Below are 21,585 nucleotides of genomic sequence, written 5' to 3'. Positions count from 1 at the left end.
TATATGATATGCAATTCTTTTCAAAACAGCGGCTTTCTTTCTATTTAGAAAAGCAAAGATAATCTAGATAAATATTATTTGAGTAGAGCAATAAATCAAATTATTTTCTTACGATATAAAAGTTTAATGTATTAAGTGTTAACCCTTTGTACTCCAGGCCATTTTAAGCCTAGATATAAAATAGCTATTTCAACCAGCTACATTTCCATTTTATATAACTTAGTACAATTTATGAATATGAAATTTGGTCTAGTGAATCATAAAACTGTTACGCTTTCAACAATTTTTTAAAATAGAAGGGTCTTTAATAATGTCATAATTATTTTGGAAATGATATAACGATTTTCATTGGCGACTCAGACGCGTCACTCGAGTGCTAAGGGTTAAGTTTATGTTAACGTGTTAAGTTTAATGTACACGTTATTTATTTACTCACTATCAGTTCTCAGCTCAATATCTCAGTGAAAGTATTATTTATTCACACTTGAACATTATTCTTTACGTTGACGATACATCGAGTGCTTCTTTGCTTAAAAAAGGGTATGAAGGACTTAATCAATACAGAAACCACAAAGCCTCGGATATCGTTTTATGAAATTATTTTTAGTGAATATAGTAGGTGTCGTGCTAAAGGGTCCTCGGGTGTCTGTACATGGTATCCCTTAGGGTCAATAATAATCAACACATTTGCACCGGCTCTATCATTAGTACTGTTCACATCCTTACCTGCGCACACTGTCTGCAGAATTATGTGAATAATCCTAGCGTAATGGTTGTTGAAACTTCCCCCATTACCCTTGACAACGGAGATATAGCTAGACATATTGCTGCCGTGTGTATTTCTCCTGAGTATTCAACCAAGGCTGCGGCAGATACGGGTGTAATCAAGATAGAAGTCCTGTAAATGAATTTCAGATTGGTCTTTCAGTTCGAAAGTTTGTCCATTCTTAATAATTATAACGCGAAGCTTTACGATAGCATACTATATTTATTGTATTTTGTTCATTTGTCTAGGACGAAAGCGACAGTCCAGTGATTCGCATAAGCAAGACATTGGTATCGCGTCACGCGTTGATGCGAAGAATCATCCCCCTATATCACATATTCGTTTATGGTAATATATATTTCATTATCGAAGCGATGAAATTTTAAGCTATAATTATTTAAAACTTTAACTTTATATTTATTAAAACTGTGTTCATATATCTAGCAGTCGACATGGATTTTTCTTTTATGGATTTTTAGTCATGTTAGATCTAATAATCGACGAGTCTTGTGTAAAATGTGATATATGATTGTTTAGGATCTGGAGGTAGTAGAATAATTGACAGTAGAACATAGTAGTATAAATTAGCAGTCACAGCCTGATTATTAGCACTAATATACGTAATAATATTAATAATATAAATAGTGATACGAAATAAATAATTAAGTAATGAGTAGTAAAAATTGCATGAACGAATTATTGTTGAAATTAATGCTGCATTGTTTCCTTAATGAAGTCCAGACTGTCGTAGATACTTGTGAATATATCGGGCACGCCACGTGCGCAGGGAACGCCTCGCGAAGCAACGCCAGCGATTTCATTATTGTACACCAGCGGATCGCCGCTGTCCCCCTGGAACAAACACAGTTTATCGTTCACTTTATCGTTCAATGGTACTACCTTGTTATTGTCAAAGAAATAATAAAATTCTTTCGATACTCGTTGAGTTACTTCAAAATTTCAATTAATATTAGCCAGAGTCTTTTCGACAATAATGTCTGATTATTCTATAGAAGTGGGTAGCAGACTCGCTTCTGTATACAGACTATACAGCTTTTATACATAAGAGTATAGTATAATGAAGAGAATTGACTTGTACTTACAGTGCATGTGCCTACATTGGCACTGTTCAGAGTGCAGATCTCGCTGATGATGAATCCGGAAGTAGCTCTGCAGGTTTGGGTATCGATTACTTTGAGAGACAAATATTGTTGCGAATTCGACATGGCTGTTGGAGGAGCAGATGTACCACCCCATCCGACCACTGTGGCATGAACGAATGCTGGTGTCCTATCGCGGGGCAATGCGATCGGCCGTTGGTACGCATTGAAATTGATACGATCCGCAAGCTGGAACAATTGATATTCAAAATGAAGTAATTTTACAAAAAGTTCGTTTCCTTTTCTGTAACTAGAAATTACTTTCTGGAGTAATTTATGTATGAACACTTATTCGGAACTCGAGTAACGTATGAACGGTTTTTAAAAAATATTTTAATGCGTTAGAATATAGTGTGACAGCAAGACGAAAAGATTTATTAATAATAACTAGATTGCAGATCTTCGAGTAAAATAAAAGTCTGAATCATTTGCGAAAAGCAGGAGATAAATAGAAAATTATTTTGATTAAATTTCGTTCTATCATTTTTGTCACAAGCTGTGGATGTGTATATTAATAACAGAATAAGTAGATAGAATACAAACAAATTGATTGGATTTTAACAGGAAACCTAATGAGCTTTGAAAGCAACTGATGCTTGATACTTTATCAGAATGACAAGACTGAGCTTATTCAGATATCTCTTATGGAAGATTTTATATGATTTCAACAATTTAAAAATCGAATATATAGAATTGGTTATTTCGACATCTATGATAAGTGTTAAAAAGCATACCTTGATCACACCGACGTCTTTATCGAGGTAGTCACTGTAATAGGGATGAGGATACAAGGCAGCCACGCGATGCGTCTCACCACCCTGATTGAGGAAAACGGTTCCAGTTACAACCACCATGTCTTCCGTTTTGTTATATGGGCTTCGTATACAATGCGCGGCAGTGAGAACATGGTAGTTGCTAATGATAGCGCCACCACAAATCGGCTTATTATTCACTTTAATAAATACAGCATAAGGGAACTGGCCGAGCTTCGTGTCCGCACCACTGACCAACTGTGCAAGATCGTCGGCGGTCACTAAAAAAAAAAACAATTTTAATTAAAGCAGAAGTAAAATAAAGTCGAAGTGAAGTAAAACACGAAATTAAAATCGAAATTAAAGCGAAGTTAAAACCAAAATTAAAGTGAAATTAAAATTGAAATCCAAGTGAAATTAAAATCGAAATTAAAGCGAAATGAGAGTCGAAATAAAAGCGAAGTTAAAATAGAAATTAAAGTGAAATTAAAATTGAAATCCAAGTGAAATTAAAATCGAAATTAAAGCGAAATTAGAGTCGAAATAAAAGCGAAGTTAAAATAGAAATTAAAGTGAAATTAAAATCGAAATTAAAGTGAAATTAAAATCGAAATTAAAACGAAGTTAGAATCGAAATAAAAGTAAAATGACGATAAATTCTTTAGTTTATTAGTATACTATAACTTAATGAAAGAAAGTGGTACGACAATCTACCTGGGCCCACAAAGAATTATGCGATCGCGTGATGTTGCAGCGTATTCGACTAAATGAAGAATGACACATCGATTGTTTATACAGTTCTTTTTATAACTTACCGAACGCCACGACCGATAATATAAAAAATGTCAAAGCACGGCAGTACATGATTGAGAGTCTTTCTGTTTTCATTGAAGCGTTTCTTTCATTTGTACATATCTCGTCCGTGAATGGAGCGTTTATATACTGTCTGAATGATTAGACTACCATGTGTAATACGCGTGGTTAATCCAGATATCTTCGGAAGTGTATGGATTAATTTCCAGGAATATCTCCAGAAATGTCCCGCCAAATAATCTGAAGTGTATAACGTGATATTTCATTGTGTCATGGAACATAACATTTTCAAATTCACACCCTTATACCACGAAAGCTTCGAAAAATGTTATATACACCATAGAATAAAAATTATTTAAATTAATTAAAAAAAATAATTAGAAATGTGACAAAATAGCTTCAATCTCGCGTCACTATACCTCAGTATTTCGAAGATGTTACTTCGCTGATTTTATTTTGCTAAATACGATTCATAGATCTTATATTTTATAAACATTACCGCGCGTTTATGAACAGGGAAATAGACATGAATTACGCAAATGATAATGATTAGTACAATACGCCGTGCGCGAAAGTTCGCGTGCAGTTGGCAATACTCTCGATATTATTGCATAATCGTGGGAAAGAATGATTTACACCTATTTATTTCGCATGATTCGCGCCGATCTCTGTTGCGGACGCGGCGGTTGTTAAATTAATGATCTATTTGGCGCGCATTGTTGATGGACGCATTAACGGCAAATTGGCGGCATGAACGTACGTGGGAAAGCGTGCGATAGGTATTCGTAGGATGCTGTTAATTTACATGTCAATTGCGAAAGCTGTTTGACTGTAAGATGGCGGGACGCTCGGGTAAATGCGTGTTAACGATGCCGGTGTAATAACAGCTGCGCGCGATAAAATTGACACAAGAGGCGGTGTTTATTTAAAAGGAATACGATTAGTTCGTTCTATCCGTGATTTATGAAAAGCGAGGGACGAGCATGAATAGGAAAGATTGAATGGTGTACGATACAATTTGTTTGAGTATAGCTTCTGTCTAGAAAATTAAGATAGCTCGCAATCTTCAACTTTCATATGCTATTAAGATTTATTATTATTTGGAATGTATGAAATAGATCAATAATTAATAGCCACGTATTGCGCATAGACCAAAATATGTTGGTCAAGACTTGTAAGAAATATTAGAAATGCATAGACAAGTAATATAAGAATATTTACTAAAATTTATATACAGCTTTTTAGGGCGTTGGACTCTTTTAATAAATTAAAACATATAAATAATAGGGAGTAAATAATACCTTTTATCTAATATGCCTTCTAGAGACGATAATATTATTACACGGCTATAATATAATTTATTGATCAATGTTATAAATATTATAGTTCGAATTGTCACTTGATGTGAGGCAGATAAATTCCTTTCGCACCCCTAATATTTCCCTGAACGCATCTAGCAAGTGCATCACAGATACGCTAGATGGCATATGATGTTTCTAATCTAAAGAATAGTAACTTCATCTTGCAATATATATTTAAATCAATGTTTTTAATAAACATCCGTATCCGTCCTCAATCAGCTCCACGACATAATTGCTTTCCGATGACAATTGTCATCTAACGAGTAGTCCATAACAAAGTCTAACGGGTTAATCTATTTATATACTTCCTCTGATTTCTAGATAACTTTTTTTCTTGTTAAGTCAATATGCGTCTTGATTCATAATTAAAACTCTTATCTTCACGCGACGATGAATGGATAAGAATGTCGCTGCCTCATTCTAAGTATCTGGAATATTTCGCTCCCGATTGATATTCCACCCGACTGAATTGGCAGGTGGACGGTTTATGTAATTTCGACTCTCTCGAATTGTTCATACGGACACGGACCTCGCAACCGGCCGGGTTCGTCTAACTGCTTCTTCGGCCTGATCATTACAACTCTCGGTTCTACAATCTTCTCCTAAATATGTGAGGATCGAGCCGCATCTCAACGGTCGCATCTAACACCCACACCATCACGGGGGGAATCCATTACGCGAAAGCAATTAGTAATATATCGCTGTCGAGAAATAGTGTTACGTTTCAATATATCGTGCACGCTGGGTTCATTAAATATCAATGCCTCTGCGGCAATTAATCACGCATCGATTCTCACAGATAATCGATTGGCAATATTGTTAGATGCACAGATCGGTGGAGAAAGGTGTCAGCTACGAACGCGATCCGAAGATGTTCACGTGAAGATTCCTGATGTGCCGTAGCGTGGCTCAGAATCCAATTGATGGAGAGAACAATGTGGATGGAGAACATTTCTGGATGTACAATGTGAGAATAAATAAATTTGAGTTGCTGCAATACATGACAAGGTTAGTGATGTAGCATTAGTTTTGTATTAGATGTAGTTTCGTTAGAAGACAATTAAATAATACTTCCAGGACAGAAAATTGCTGATGGGTATATCGAATGATTTAGTGAAACTCTGACAGTTCGTTCGATTGCAAATCATTATTATTACTGCTGTTACATCTATTATTATTATTATTATAAATAGTTATATATAATTATATAAAAAGTCAATATAAATAGACAGGAATGTATAGATTCTTGCATAGTTGACTGGTTCTCCTAAGACTTAACTAACCGCCCATTCTTTTGAACTCTCGATGACACACATAGTTCACCGATCGGATATCACCATTATCTATCTTTACATTACGTTTTACGACAGTTCTTTTATATTCTCCCGCCAATGCCAATAAGGGTAAGGCGTAAAGTTTATAGCCGCTCTCGGAAGATGTGGTAATTTCCTCTTAAAAGACAGAAAATCCGCGAAGTACTATAACAGAAATAAATATTAACGAATAGGCGGAGCCAGGCATAAAAAGAGAGTACAGTTTCGCAGCACCTAACAAAATGAAGAAGATACAATAGACGGACGTACTTATTAACAGTTTTCTAAATCCGAGCGCGCGATTCCGTTACCCGCATATGGGTGACGCGGCAGTCAAAGTGTTAACAGTGGCAATGATCGAGATTTTCACCGGTTCCCCTAATGAGTGAACATCTATTATGCGCAGCAGCGAGTTACGTCGCCGAGGCGTCAAATCGAATGTTTGAGCATGGTTTCCTAATAAAGGCTCAATAGAGCCTGTCCGTCCCACTGTCATCTCTGGCCACGCTGCCATGAATGGCAGCGCTCCTTCGCGCGAGGACACGAACTGTCGTCGTCGCACGGCCGCGTGCGTCACTGTTTGCGCTCGCGTTAATTTGTTGAGAGCTTCGCGCGAGGCATTGAATGGCGGTCGCTTTTACAGACTCGAGAGCATCCCGCACATTATCTGGCCGGGCAGTTTGCGGAATATCTCGTCTACGCGATGACGGATGACGAGAATTGTGGCTGACTAAAGGATAGCCTTAACCCCTTGCCATGCAATTTCTTTCGCAGCCGATCGGAGTTTGCTCGTCATTTCCCGGGAGAGGAAAGGAAAGTATATTTATTTTCTATCTACGCTTTGTCCGATGGGTATTATTAGTAACGTGAACATGTAATTCCATTTTGATCTGAAAGGAGTTTGTAATATCTAGATCATCTTGCAGAAATTAAAATTAGAGAAACGTTCCCTCCACAAATATTACACATTGTAAAAATAATATGAAAACGATGTTATACGTTTTCTTGCACCCAATAGAGTCCCAATAGTAGTGAGCACCCAATAGTAGTTTATGAAATAGCTCCGGCATTTTTCATCTCGTGCATCGGATTGGATAGATCTTTTCGCCAGATATCCAGCGCGCTCGTAGATCACGAAGGAGAGGAGACGGTGGTGCGAAGAATGCAAATATGGCAAGAGAAAACAGCTGTTGAGAGCTGGCTCGGATTGTCGTTTTGTTTCCGTGATTCAAACGTGTCCGCGGGCGGTCCCCGGTCAGCGTGCAATAATTAAATATTACGGTTGGTTAATTGTAATTGCCGATCGCGGCCACGCTGCGAGTCGCTCGACTGGTGCTTACCCATTTTTGTCAAAATGGCGCCTACCGGTTCGTGGCTAAATATGCATGCCAGTTCCATTAGGAGATACAACAATTTAAGCGAACGATCGGTCGAAGAAAAAGCGGTCGCGTGCAACGCGGCCGTTCGGCATAAATTATTGTAAATGAAAATATTTACCATCGGCTGTTTCTACGGCTCATTACGGTTACGTTTGTTTCATACATCGTAAACGCTTGCCTCCCTGAAGCGACACGCAGTAATATTTGTCAGCAATTTTCTCGAAAATTTAAACGTTAATTTTAATAGTTATTAACACCTTTAATAGTGTCGGACACAGTGATCTCGCGTAATATGAACGGAGGTTGTAAGTTAATATTGATAATCAATTCTTTCTTCTTATGGCGTAGTACTATATTAAAATGTGAAGGATGTTTTGACGAATAATTAAGTTTATCATTTTTTTGGTTATTGCTCATTCTGCTTTTCCATGCAGACAATAGCTTTGCTAAAGTGATCTGTATATCGCACTACCAGTAGTTCCACCTGTTCACTTTAAAATGGAAGAAATTATGTAGAGATAGTTACCAGAGTTTCTAATTCTTAATGTCATCGATGCACAGATAATTTGCGAATTTTTAGCCAAAAATCTAACAAACTTAATCAATTGAGTATAGTGTGGCTTTTTCCTGTTTCATAAACTTGAACTACCTCTTCGTGGAAGGTTATATTCCCATCAGTGTTTCAAAGGGATTTTAAAGACTGATGAAAAGATTCTTTTAGTCTTCTCGTTGATGTTTTATTCACAAATTCCTGTCATCGGTTTTACATAACGCTTAACAATTCTCGTTGCTGTAAATTGTCGGACTGTTAAAGTCAATTGTTTCAGATTCGCGATCGTCTCGGGCACAGCGCTGCGCAGGGGTGAGATAGGGCACCGTGGCCGCGAGTATAGCGTTACTTCGACCGCAACCGAGGTGTTCTTATCTCTACCACCGGAATGGGGATTACTATGTTTCTATGGAGTACAACTTGTTAGCCGATAACTCCGTTCCGATAACCGGGGGGTTACGGACGGATACTCTCGGACCGATTCGTGATAATCATTCATTAGAAAATACTCAAACCTTTCGCACCTCTCTGTACGCAGCGGCGCGCGCGCACACGCGTGTGCGTGTGCAGCCTGCATACGACGACTCGGTGGAACAGGAGGCGAGGAGAGAACGCGCCGCGCTTTCAGCAGAGTTATGGACCGTGTCGTTAATGATGCTCACCTTTAAGTTGACTGCGCCGTAACGAGTTTTCTTGTTGAATTTAATATCGACGGCCGCGCGAACGCTGCTATATACGCGCGATAAAATTTTACACCTGTTTATCTGTACCAAGGTAAATCGGAAATCGACCGGGAACGGCCGCGCGGCTCGATGTTGCTGTTGCTGTTGTTGTTGTTGTTGTTGTTGCTGCGCGGCGACCGATTTACGATTATGCAACCTTCGAGTGGAATCAGACGTGTTAGAGACTTCCGGAGTGGGGAATCGATTCTGCCGGCCTGTGGGAAATGGTAGTTCGTTCAATTAAGATACTAAGCACGGCGCCGCTCTCTTGCGCGTCTTGCTTAAAGTCAGCTGCCAGAATGCCAATGGTTTTAGGTGTTTATGGGAAACGTAAACGGAGACACGGTGTTCGCCGCACCTTTCGATTTAATTCTTGCGTTCTGACCATGTTCATTGTAGCTCTTCCAAATGCACCACGGTTTATAAATTCCAAGCTATATTATCAGAATAACAATTTAAATATGTGATACATTTAAATGGAATTTAAATGGAGTCTTTGGAATTGCCTGAAAGATATAGAATGTGCGTATTTGTGCGTTTACCAGATAAGAATCGTCATGGTTCTCGAAAGAAGAAAAGAAGAAGAGCTAGCCGATTATTTGCAATTTCTTATCGCGATCTGCAACTAATCTTCAGAATTGGTACGCTTTATCTAATATAACAACGCGTACTTCGGTGATTGTTAACACTGTCGAGATCAATTAGAAACCAGAGTCCATTTAATACATAGAGTATTGACCAAAGAAGTAAAATGCGCACACTCGCACCTCTAACCTAAAGGGGACACGTTCTAAAACAGGAGAAGATGGAGACCCAGCAGGTTCTTATCTCGCGATTCCTATCACGATCACCGACGAATCTTTAGATGTAGGACACTTTATTGAATGTCCTAATACGTACTTGGCCAGCATTGATTAACGCTATCGTGACCGATCTAAAAATAGGATAAAAGTGTTCCCGGGAGCCTTGGGTAGACCGGCATTGTGTCCAGTGAGGTGTGAACCGTGGGTGAATGAACTTGCACCAGTTCAGCGAAGATAGCGCGCAACCTGCCGACCGTGGACCACCTATAGCGCCTCGGGCCTAAACACCGAGAGCCGAGGTGGACTCATTCAGCCGGTCGCCGCGGCTGAAATTCCCGGTCGACGGTAATCTTCGACAGGGACTCGGGTGCTAAGGACTGCGGTTCGCTCCCTGGAATCCACGGGATTCCAGCAGAAGTTCGCGGTAAACGGCCATAAAAATCGAATTCTTCCCTCGGTCGCAGGCTGCGGCTCCTTCCTGACTGATCGCGAGATCAATCAGCGATGACCTCTGACGCGTTGCGTTCCTTCGGACGAGATTGACGGTGCCGGCTACCCTGTACAAACTGCATGCGAAATCATTATTGCGTAGTCGTGGCTAAAAAAGATCAGCTAGTTTTAGACGGACCGTCCTTTGTTCTATCACCAATCGACAATAATTACGAGCCAAAACTCGCGTTTCTTTGTTATCAGCAGACTACGGGTCTTTGTATAAAATAGAATTATTGAATTGTACGAAAAAGGTTTATTAAAACTGTGTTCTACTTTTTACAGTTTTAAGCAATCGAAAATAAGTTTTATTTAATCCTGGTCAGTATTTTGTTTAATTTTACGTATTATATCTTTGGTAAACTTTTTCCAATGCATAAAATCTACAGTCAAAGAATTTTCAAAATAACTTGAATTTACTAGAAAATTTTTAATTATTACAACGTGTTAGTTACAGTACACGTGTTAGTAAACGTTGACAATCCTTGTCTCTCGCAACGAGGAGAACGCGATTCACGCCACCGTGATTTCTAACCCCTTTAATTAGATATACTTCACAGAAACGCATGCCAAGATGCCGATCGCCGCGACGCGAAATGATAAATAAAACTTCGATGGTTATCCGTCCCGCCGGATTTTTCCGTGAACAAGTATGCGGTTGGCAATTTGTTGAAAAGAACATCTTCCTAGGCGCAATTGTGGCTAACTGACGTCTTATTCAGGATGTCTATTTTCGTAATGGGGCGGCCATACACTCCGCCGTAAAGATTCGCCCCTTTCCCGATTCCCGATCGTGCCGTTCACAATTTAATTGCTATTCAATCTGATACCGGCCGTACAGCCGGATAAAATCCTGTTACATGGAACAGGAACGAAACACCGTGGAAAATATTGATAATTCACGGGGGAACACCGCGGATACTTTTAGACGCAGCTGTACGCTGATGATTCCTCACGACTTTCTTATCTTCGCGTTATAAAACGAGGAAGACGTATCGGTATATCTCCCGGCAAGAACACGTCTTCACTACTTAAAACGCGTAGCACTTTAATACATGTATTTTCCGGAAAACAGCAACCTACCATCAACTCCCCAGCGCCGCGGAACCACCTACCGACATCCTCTGTCGCTGCGTCGGCATCTTTTTGAAGATTATCGCCTCCGCGACAGTCCATAAATGCCGGCAATAAACGCACAGGATTACCCCCCCCCCCCCCCCCCCGCCCCACCCCCGCTTCTCTCGCCGCCCCACTCTTTGGTTCTCGTTCAGTTTTCCGTGTTTCCATTCAACGAAATTCTACGCGTTCTGATACGCGCTCCATCAATTTCAAATCATATCCGCGGACACGTAATATATTGCGCTGTTATCCAGAGAAATGGTACAATGTGTTCCACATTCTCCTGTATACGCGGTGTTCCGATTGAAACTGCTAATTGTTATCTGTAAAGCAGAAACATAAAATAATTTAATGTGGCGAATTGACGTATTAAGATTTGCGTTTAATCTTCGATTAATTCAGTCGTCGATTTCTTAACGATTAATGCTTTTAATTGCACAACAAAATTGTAATCGATTGATGCTCGACGGTATGTAATTTCTTATGATATAGTCAAACTGTGATCGATATGATTTATGATATCTGCAGGTTGAAAAATAAAAATATGGGAGAATATTTTAATGTAAGGATTATTTTAAATGATTTAATGAACTGTAGCTATAATTGTTACGCATTTATCTGCGTGCACTAGTAGAATGATATTGTACTCCAAATTCTTCAGGTCGCTTCAGGCTTGATTTTATAGAAAGTTTCAACATTGTCTCCGAGTTTGTCCGAGCTCTCGCTTCTCATTGTCAGCTAAATATGGATACGCGAGTCAAATTTCGCGGAATTCGCCGAGACCACTCATTGTGTACCCACGATCCGAAAATGTATATGCAAAGAGTAATTAGCATGTACTGCCAAATTGAGCTCGACTGCACCAAAGCAAACGAACCGATGGACAACGACTGTTTGCATGGAAACTCATTGTCATTCCTGCTCGAAGTGAAACGCGTCGGAGCACAAGCACATAGCGCGTCATCGTGGAAAATTACGTTCGAAACTAGAAAAAATGTGGCTGCGTTTAAAATAATTCGGTACAATAAATGATTCCCATGGTTCTGACTAACCCGTGAGTCTTCATTACATTGACGCGTGTAAAACAGTATTCGATCATGAATTGCGATTAGAAGTAATTTAATCACGAAGTCTGTTCAGATGATTGAAAATTAAAAATGAAATTAATTTATTGTTTTACTCTAAATATTATATTATATATTTATAATGTTTTCGATTTTTTTCTTCTTGGGTGTAGGATTAAGGAAACGCCAATGGATTCGTCTAAAATTAGAGTTTATTAATTTTTTTTATATGATTTTCCCCTTTTTTTCTAACCCTATTTACAACTTATATACTAACCTAAAATTAGAGAATCGCCAATTAAACGTTCCTGCTTTCCTCAGTTTTCATATCGCACAGTGGAGGTTAGAAATTACTTTTCTAAGTTCTTCCGCGTCAGTGGCGCCGTTCCTCACGCGTCCGACCCTTAGCGGCGCGTACGCGAAGCTTTCGTATTTATGGTAAAAACGGACGTTTCCAGACGTGTTTCAGCGACGAAGCGAAACGAGCGTCCGGATTTCAGTGGGGCGCTAGAAAATCTACAAGAACCGCCTACCGGTCATCGAAATCCGTTGTTGGACGGTGTTATCAATAAGCTCGGTGGCGGCTGTAATTAATAGTTTACGGGACCGGCGAATTATCATTCATGCACGGCCCACGACGAGACGTGAGCGGAATAGCTGTTCCGGCGTTCCGTGCGCGATGCGTTCGACAAGCGCGGCAATGGGATACGGCTCGCGGTGTGAAAGCGAGTCGAGGAACGCCGCGCGATCAACGTAATTACACCCGCGATCATCTGGCTCGGTTGCGAAACAACGAGTTGCCGCTGAGTGATCGATCGCCCGACCGGGACAAATCGGGGAGCTTCTTAAAGTCCAAGGTAACGATTAAATGTTGCACGAGCGCCGTTTGGGTAAGCCGGTGCAACCTGGATTAGCGCGCGCCGCTCATGCCCGCCCGAGTACAGGTTTTGTTCGAGCAACTTTTACGCCGCCCGCAAAATTATGTTCCTGCCCCGGCTCCCCCTCCATTCCACGTAATAAACAAGAGGATAATTGCTAATAACTACTGATAAAGAAGCCAGATTTCTATAGACACCGCGGACGCACATTTTTTTCAGCCGGGCATTCGTTCGAAAATGCCAGGCTGGTATTTTCGCCGTGTATCTGACGTCGATCTTCGATTAAGAAATATATTTTTATGAGTTACGAGCGTGGCGCGTATCGCGATCCGGGTGCTGTGAAATGTAACGTTGCGTATGTTGTTTTAAGCACTCAGCTTCGATTTTCTATGGACGACTATGTAGAATTAAGGTAAAACGGGCGGAGGTGAAACAAGTTGGTTTGCTGCGATGTGAAGACGAACGGGTTTCGCTATCATTCCTTGACGAACGATAAATCCGACATTATTTTTTTAAATTATAGAATACTACGGTAATATAATAATAATAATAATATAAAAATACGGCGTCGAAGCAGCATTTTTTTAAATTTAAATTCATTAAAGCTATAAGTACAGTTTTAAATTCTATAACTTTGTATTCTCATGCCATTTACGTCCTTTAATTATTTCTCACTATACTCGAAAATTAAAGTGTACCCTTCTCACCCTATAGTCACCAATAGTCACCCCATTATCTTCTAATACAAATCGTACGCGAAGTGCGAGCGCGTTTCGTTCGCGGGAAAGTGGAAGAAGATAAACAATTCCGCAATGATTCTAGTCATGTGGCTGTTAACGACCGGGAGTAAGCATTTGCTCGGTCCGCAGCGCTCGCATTACGATTGTCATTGCTCACGGGTGTTGCTGAACAAGGCGCCAACCCAAATCGTGTCGTCCTAACAGATTTAATACCAACATACCAGTCCGAGCACAATGTCATCATTATCATTGTTACTATTCAACCTCATACAAGGCCGAGCCATCGCCGGCTAGACTGTCCACGTCATTCCATGGTGTAATTGTACGTACGGTCGTATCATGCTCGAGCCACTTTGAAATTGAAAGGGGGAAAAATACGAAGGAACATAAAGCAAGGTTGTTAAAAGCAATGAAGAATGGACGGTATTATTTATTTTTCATCGTTCCGACCGTCTTCTTGCTAATAGTTTCTGCGGAATTGCCATTGAACTCGGAGAATGTCGTAATACCGCCGCCGATGCTCATACGATTTCACACAAGCATAAACCACGCGCCGGGCAAACTGTGATTATTGGACGTATAGTACATAAAACTGCGGATATCTGAGATACGGCCGCAGTATTTATTTTAAACGTACGTAGACATTTTTCGCCGACCAGAACTGTCGTTCGCTGTTTTTATTTTAGATGCTTATCCTACGTATGCTCACCCACTTTCTCTTTTGTTTGCGTTGCAAGACGTATTTCTCTAGCCCTTTGACTATAATGGAGAACTGTAACAGAAGAAATATCTATAATATTTTTATATCTAATATTTATAATATTTTAAATATCCACAATAAATATCTATAATATTTTTATATATTATTTTATGTCTATAATATTTTTTATATTAGTTTTATAATATTACCTTACATTTCTATCATATGAATTCTAGTTAGATGATAAATGTACGGATTATACCTTGAAACAGTTAAATTATGACATTGTAAATGAGACAGAATCGATGAAGATATGACATCCCGACGATTCTACGAGAACCAAAGATGCTATTAGGCAGTTGTCATCGGATGAATCGCGACAAATCCCGTCGTTCGATAAGTAAGAAATTTACTCATCAGAGTTTGTTAATAGAGTTGTGCGGCAAACCGACAGCCAGCTCGAAAGTTGCTGCGTGTATCCTATTAAGCCAGAAGTATTGAAAATGTTGCATGACTGTTTATCAGGCGTGCTCGTGATGTGGAAGAAAAGCGTACAATGGCGCGGGTACGGTTCGCGGGCCTATCCGCAGGCTGCATTGTCATTACAGTCTGCCAATTTGCGCGAACCATTGATTGGCTGGCACTCGGCGCGAGGGTCGCGCGTCCTCCACCTTCGATGTATCCAGTTTACTCGTAAAAAACTGAGTAACACTGATTGGCCAGTGAATTGGTTGATCATCGCTGCGCGTTATTCCCCTGCGTTATTGTTTATTATTTTTTGTGCGCAGCTTATTGCAGTACTTGCGGGGATTATCGACGATGGACTCTGTCAGCGGCGGCAAGGCGATGCAGCTGTTGCCGCCGCCGCCGCCGCTGCCGAAGCTACCGTCGAGTAATTAGCGTCGTATTAATATCTTAGATATAAACGAGCATCGCGCTGGCTTTTATTTCAACCGGACCACCCAACAAGACCGGGCCCTCGCACGCGTTAATTAACGATTTTCCTAGTAGATGAATGAGCCCGGGCTACCCTCGCGGTTCTATTATTCCCAGGATGCGCCGGTATTGATTGATGTTGGAGCTTAATGTTGTGTCACCTAGCGAACAGAAGAACGGTAATTAATTCGCCCGTTATTTATTACCCTTTCAGGGAACGTTTCTTTGTTTTTCTTGAAATCCTCGTTAAATCGTTGGACAGTCAGCCCCTTTTGACTTATAACGACGCTTACGACGCCAGGGACCGGGGCGCTGCGCGCGGTGGATGCAAGGCCAACTTCTTAATATTTTACTGACTACTGGATAATGGAGTTTATCATACAGTCGTTCGAATTGAAAAAATCTTCTTACTATTTTTGCAATTAATTCGTGTTTGCTGCGAATACGATCAACGAACACTAACGTACGCTTTTCTCTGCACTGCTCTTGTTTTCAATTATTTTCTCTGGGGTTGCTATTTCCATTCTCTATTTGTTTGATTAAGAACACGGTTTTACAGGGATTTATGGTGAAATTTATATTCCGCATAAAGATCATGAAGCTACATGATTTGGGTGTCGAATCTTTACAGAATTTTTACATAGGAAAATATATTTTTTAAATATGCGATTCCTTTAAATTGTATACCGTTATTCGTTAACATATTTGGATATCTTTTACGTAGGAATGACTTTTTAAAAATGATACCGACTGGCTTAAGTCTTTTTTTGAAATATTTCTTTGGAATTATATGAAAGGTTAATATTTTTATCCGAGCCTATGACGAAAATTTGAACAGTGAATTTTGTAAATTTCATCAACTTGCGGACAAGCAAAAAGCCGTAAGAAATTTGGAAATTTTTACAGCCCTTTTCTGATACCCTAAGTTCCTATCAATGTTAAACGATTTCGATAAAATTTTTCAATTATAATATACACAACGAATAAACTTTTAATAATATATAATTACACTGATAACCTAACAACGAATTAACGATTACGATTTCTCTTTGACACTACAATCAGTTGCAAAATTTACAAAACCTTTCCACAATAAATTCAAATCACTCGATACGATTTTTAAAAATTTATTCCTCCTGAAAAGATGCATCTACGAATGTTCAAGTTGAAGAATCGATAGAAGTCGCTTGCCAGACCATAGCGGGATGGTTCGATGCACGCCGCGCTCGTGCACCGGGAACTGTATCTATCACGAAGTTCGAGAAATGATCCACGAGCGGCCCAGTCATGAAAATGCTTTCGAATACCGTGGCCAACGTCGTTTGTTACACCGCGGATGGGTATCAATTACGCGAATACCGGCGATTGATTGTATATTGGCACCGTTCGAACGTAACGGAAGAGCCGGAGATAGTGCCGGAGGAGAGTTTCGCCGTGCTACGGGGGTGTCGATCAACGATGATTCAGAAACGTTCCCATGCTGTCTAAACAGAATCTCGGATCGTCGACGCCGAGGCGTCGGCTTGCCAGGCGGTTTAGAAAGACGCGCGATGATGAAATTCAGCTCTATGGTACATCAATCTCACCTCCGGGTTCTACATCGCGGATCTGCTGCTACTTTTGATATCTCCTTTATGCCGATAAACCCGATACCATTCTTTCGTTCGAGGTATTCGAGGCGAAGTCAGAGAAACTCTGTACGGTTTCCCATCGGTGTTTCCATTTGCCGGCGCCATAGGGGCGTCCCTCGCGTTCGCATAACTTCCTCGGTGGTCACCGAACTGATGCGGAGTAATAAAAGGGGTTGCCGACTTCTCTAATTTTAAATTGTTATGAGATCACATCAACGATGACATGACACGGGCGTTGAAGAAATTATTTTCTGCGTTGAGGACAGCGAAAAAACATCGACGCATTCGGTTGTCATTTTTTTTGACAATGTTGAAGGTTAGCAAAAAATCTGAGAAAAATTGAGTACACGAGCCGTGATAGTACCTTATCGGGGAATTAATATAAAAGTGTTGAATATAATATAAAAGTGAGAAATCTTCAATTTTTCGATTTTTTGGGGGTTTTTCATTTTTGATAATCGCAGCTTGCAACTGTAAAATCTGAAAAAGTTCTATAACATGCGGCTTAATGTCCAAAATAAGCCATATTTTTTTCAAAATTTTAGAAAGCCGCTAAAAGTGGAAAAATGCCGGAAAACCGCGAATTCTAATTTACCCTGAAACTACCCTCACGGACAAGTAGCAGGGTTAAAATTTTGCACAGATGAGTTTTTATTGGTCAGCTATCGAACGGTGTATGACTCGTTGAAAAACCTCTAAGGGCAGTTTTTACCATCTTAATCGGCTATGCCCTTTGAAACATGGTTGAACAAATTGATAGTTTTTCGCCATATTGGGTCCGCCATTTTGTTTTTTGAATTTTGAAACTAAGATTCGTAATCAGAACTCCCGAAAATATACGTACATCAATTTTTTTGAAAATCAAAACATTTTTCGACAACCCATCCGCCATATTGGGTCCGCCATTTTGTTTTTTTAACTTTCAGTTTCAGATTCGTAATCAGCGACCATGAAAACCCTTACATACAAATTTTCAATTAAATCCGTCACAGTTTTATATTTTGACCATGATTTCGGGCTTTTCGGCCACTGTGCGACGTGATCTAGTCATGTAACGATGTGTAACTCAGCTTTTTTGCTGCACGGTGCATTCCCACCACTACGATGTTCTCCTTTCACCAAGAGTGGGAGGTTCGTCGACGACTTCGGGGAGCGCGCAGACACAAGGGGTGCCCCTATGACGCTGGTAAATTGTTCCCCATTTGTTCTCTCCCTGTATTGAATTGTTTGCTGCTGTTATTGCTGTTTACTGACACGGCTCGCGAGGTCAAGCGACTTCACGAAGCTTTTATTAATGGATTCGTCGGCTTCCGTTGACGTCAATTCATCCGATTCATCTGGAAACTGCTACGCGATTCATAGTGTTTCTAAACGAGGCGATCGGTTCCTTCGTCTCCAAACATTCTGCAATTTCATAAAAATTGCAGTATTTCGGAGTTCCTCCTGCTGTTGATTGCAATCACGAATTTGAACTTAACAATTTTGGAAAATAAAATCGCAAACTAAATCTCGCTGTTTGAAAACACTGTGTAATGTTTTGCAGTCAAAGGGTGGAACCATTGCGACGGGGCGAGTAAAAAATCGATAAACAATAGATAGATCCTTCTCGCAATGCACGAGCTAAATATATATTCCAATGAAACAATTTTAATTAGAATTGTCTCGAGGTAAGATACTGCCTCGCGAGATAAAGCAAGCTTCGCACTGTCTGCCTGATTATTTCTAATCGCTACGTCCAATTTTATAAAACTCTATAGATCGTATCAGCAAAGCGGAATTATCCATTATATTCAATTTGTAGATAAAAGTCTGCATCTCTAATATAGATTATCGCGTGGAGTACGCGATCAAATACAAATCGTATCCCGATAGCATCCGCGACGAACGCGAAATCGTCGTTAACCGTCCATTGTTGCCGGACCGGAACAATAATCAGCAGACGCGACACTGCCAAATCGATCTTTCAACCATCCGTGATTTGAGCTGATGGTAGACGCGCCGGATCGATCGTGGGATGTGACGACTTGATTGAAAGCTGCATAATAAATTGGGCGCGCGATAACAATCGGTTGACGCGACGGACGACACCGAGACAATGAGGCGCGCGTATATGGCGCGCGGCATGCCTGTGTAATTGAAGGTTGATGATCTTTACGACTTCAATTTTCAGCTGTTGCTTCTTCTTATGAGGGGGGCTTTGTGAGCCGATGTTTTTCGTCCCTCGTTAGGCCCCGATCAATCTACGCGCTGACAGCGTTAACACGTTAAGGGAGCGTTAAGTAATCGTGTCCATCGGCGCTAATTATTTCGTCACGCGCTATCATGATTGTTCAACGCCGGAGAAAGTGGTAGCACTTCGCGCCCGGTATTATGATGCGAACGCTGTTACGGACGATTAAGACGTGTGCGCCTAATGAATTAAATCTATATTTATTTATTTACTTGAAGATCTAGCGATTCGTAATACTAAATGATAATACACTGACACTAAACTACTTTACATAATTTAGCTATATTTACCGATACCGACATATTAGGTGTATATATTATATTTTATATATTATATCATGTTACGTGTATCTAATACAGCTAAATTATACAATACAGTCTACAAGTTAATGTATATTGAAGTATAAATTAGCATGGTGTGACAGCATTTTTATTTCCTTTCTATTATGACTATTTCTTGGTTGACGAAGAAAATTTCCCATTAATTCTAAAATTTGTAAAATAACATATGAAAATGACAATTTAACAGTGGCACTGGCATTACCCAATCTGCACCACGGGGAGGTTGTCGATTGAATCGATTTCTTAATTCAAGCATACGTTATAACAGAACTGGCGAAATGTCTAAACAAATTCTCAGTTTAGCACTAACCAACGCATTGGATTAAGCAAATCCTTATACCATTAACAAACTCAGAAATTAACGGTTCCAGATTGTCAGCCCTCGGTCCTGACGTAGGCTAACCGTTAGGGCGAAGGAATGTCTCGCGGAAACGTTGCCGTCTCGAATCGTCAGTCTATTCGTCGCGTTCGTAACTGTATCTGTCCAGGCATTGTAATCCGCAGTGTATAATTCCCGGGGATCGGATTTCCTTTCCGGCCACAAGAACGCGTTCGCCGCGGAAGAAGGAGGCGGCCACCATTTTTTCCCCTGTAACCAGAAACGAATCACGTCCTCCGAAGGACGCGGGAAAGGCGACGGGTGGACACAACGTATGTACCTTACATGCAAGCCGAACGACGACACACGATACCCCGTACCGGCGGGCATGTGCCGGAGAATTATTGCGCAATCGGTGCACCGATAGAGACCCGTGCCTCCATCCGGGGCAGATACGCGGACGAACCTTCCGATAACGCATTCAAGTTCATTAACTATCGGCGAAACGGGCGAGGGGGATGAGAATGGGGGCCGTTTCACGGTACGCGGCCAAGAGACAGATCCCCTCGCAATCGGGACAAACGCGATATCCTTCAGCTAGGACTAGTGTTTACGAGGATTCGGTTGCCAATGACGCCGGGCCATCGTTCTTCGCCCCGATCGAGGCGGATCATAAAGATCCGAACGGGCTGGTCGTTAATGAAAATCTATTGCTGATCGGGAAACGCTCGCGGTATCCTGGAAAAGTCTCTGCGAACCTTCTTATTGCTGAGCCGGCGGCTATAAAAGTTGCACGGAATCGGGACAATTTGTTTATCGGTTATAGATAGACGAGGCAATTTATTGCTGCAATTATTATCCTCGTTGGACCTCGTAAACCATGGCGGAGCTTGATTTATGTAATGCTAATAGTGTTCGTGGCACGTATTTTTGGAAACGACGGTATAATATAATATCGTCGAGCTTATTGAAATGATATAATAGTTAATAAATAGAAAGGAAAGTAGGAATTTATTTGCATAATTCAATCGATTGAACTGCAGTAACGTGGTAGTTAAAAAAGTTACGTAAGCTTAATTATGTATGAAGACACCATAGTGGGGTGTACGTACAGGGTGTGACACATTCAAATAACTTCAAGCGGCTATTACGTTTAAGTTATTCTTATTTTAGGTAGCAATAGCGCCATTTAATATTCTCTAGATATTATAAAATATGGATCAACAGTCCTTTTGCAAAATGAATCTGCAAGCTAGAAATATATTTTCTTATTTAATAACCTCATATATCAGAAATAATACAGAAATTTGCATTCCTCGATACTTTTAAAGTCTTTCTGGTATCATAATTCATCTACTCATTTCTGCTGCAAATGAAGAAAATTCTTACATTCTAAAAACGTAGTTAGCATTCTAACAATCAAGTTTAAACTCCGTGTAAACAATTCCGTCGCCCGCATACGGTTCACACGACAGCGAAAGTGTTAAAGACAGATATATTCAGCCACGCGAGGAAGAGC

At 40.3% G+C, this 21,585-nt stretch overlaps 1 protein-coding gene across 1 annotated transcript; it reads right to left on the bottom strand.

Moving 5' to 3' along the window:
• Nucleotides 1–1,474: 1,474 nt before the first annotated feature.
• On the bottom strand, nt 1,475–3,566 carry LOC144478275 (chymotrypsin-2-like). Its single transcript, XM_078196043.1, has 4 exons — nt 3,494–3,566; nt 2,661–2,959; nt 1,870–2,115; nt 1,475–1,618 (listed from the first exon to the last, which is right to left on the bottom strand). The coding sequence occupies exons 1-4, from the start codon at nt 3,564–3,566 to the stop codon at nt 1,475–1,477; spliced, it is 762 nt and encodes a 253-aa protein (XP_078052169.1).
• Between the last annotated feature and the right edge of the window lie 18,019 nt (nt 3,567–21,585).

This window comes from Augochlora pura, chromosome 2, assembly GCF_028453695.1.
Source record: "Augochlora pura isolate Apur16 chromosome 2, APUR_v2.2.1, whole genome shotgun sequence".
NCBI lineage: Eukaryota > Metazoa > Arthropoda > Insecta > Hymenoptera > Halictidae > Augochlora > Augochlora pura.
Note: the sequence above shows the minus strand (reverse complement) of the source record. Positions and strands in the feature narration are given on the sequence as shown.

What these genes read in the sequence shown, in the direction of transcription:
- LOC144478275 (XM_078196043.1), bottom strand. Translation starts at nt 3,566, where the DNA reads ATGAAAACAGAAAGACTCTCAATCATGTACTGCCGTGCTTTGACATTT. An exon ending in ATTATCGGTCGTGGCGTTCG is followed by an intron (nt 2,960 to 3,493) that starts GTAAGTTATAAA and finishes TTTTTTTTTTAG; the next exon opens with TGACCGCCGACGATCTTGCA. An exon ending in CCAATGTAGGCACATGCACT is followed by an intron (nt 1,619 to 1,869) that starts GTAAGTACAAGT and finishes TGTTTGTTCCAG; the next exon opens with GGGGACAGCGGCGATCCGCT.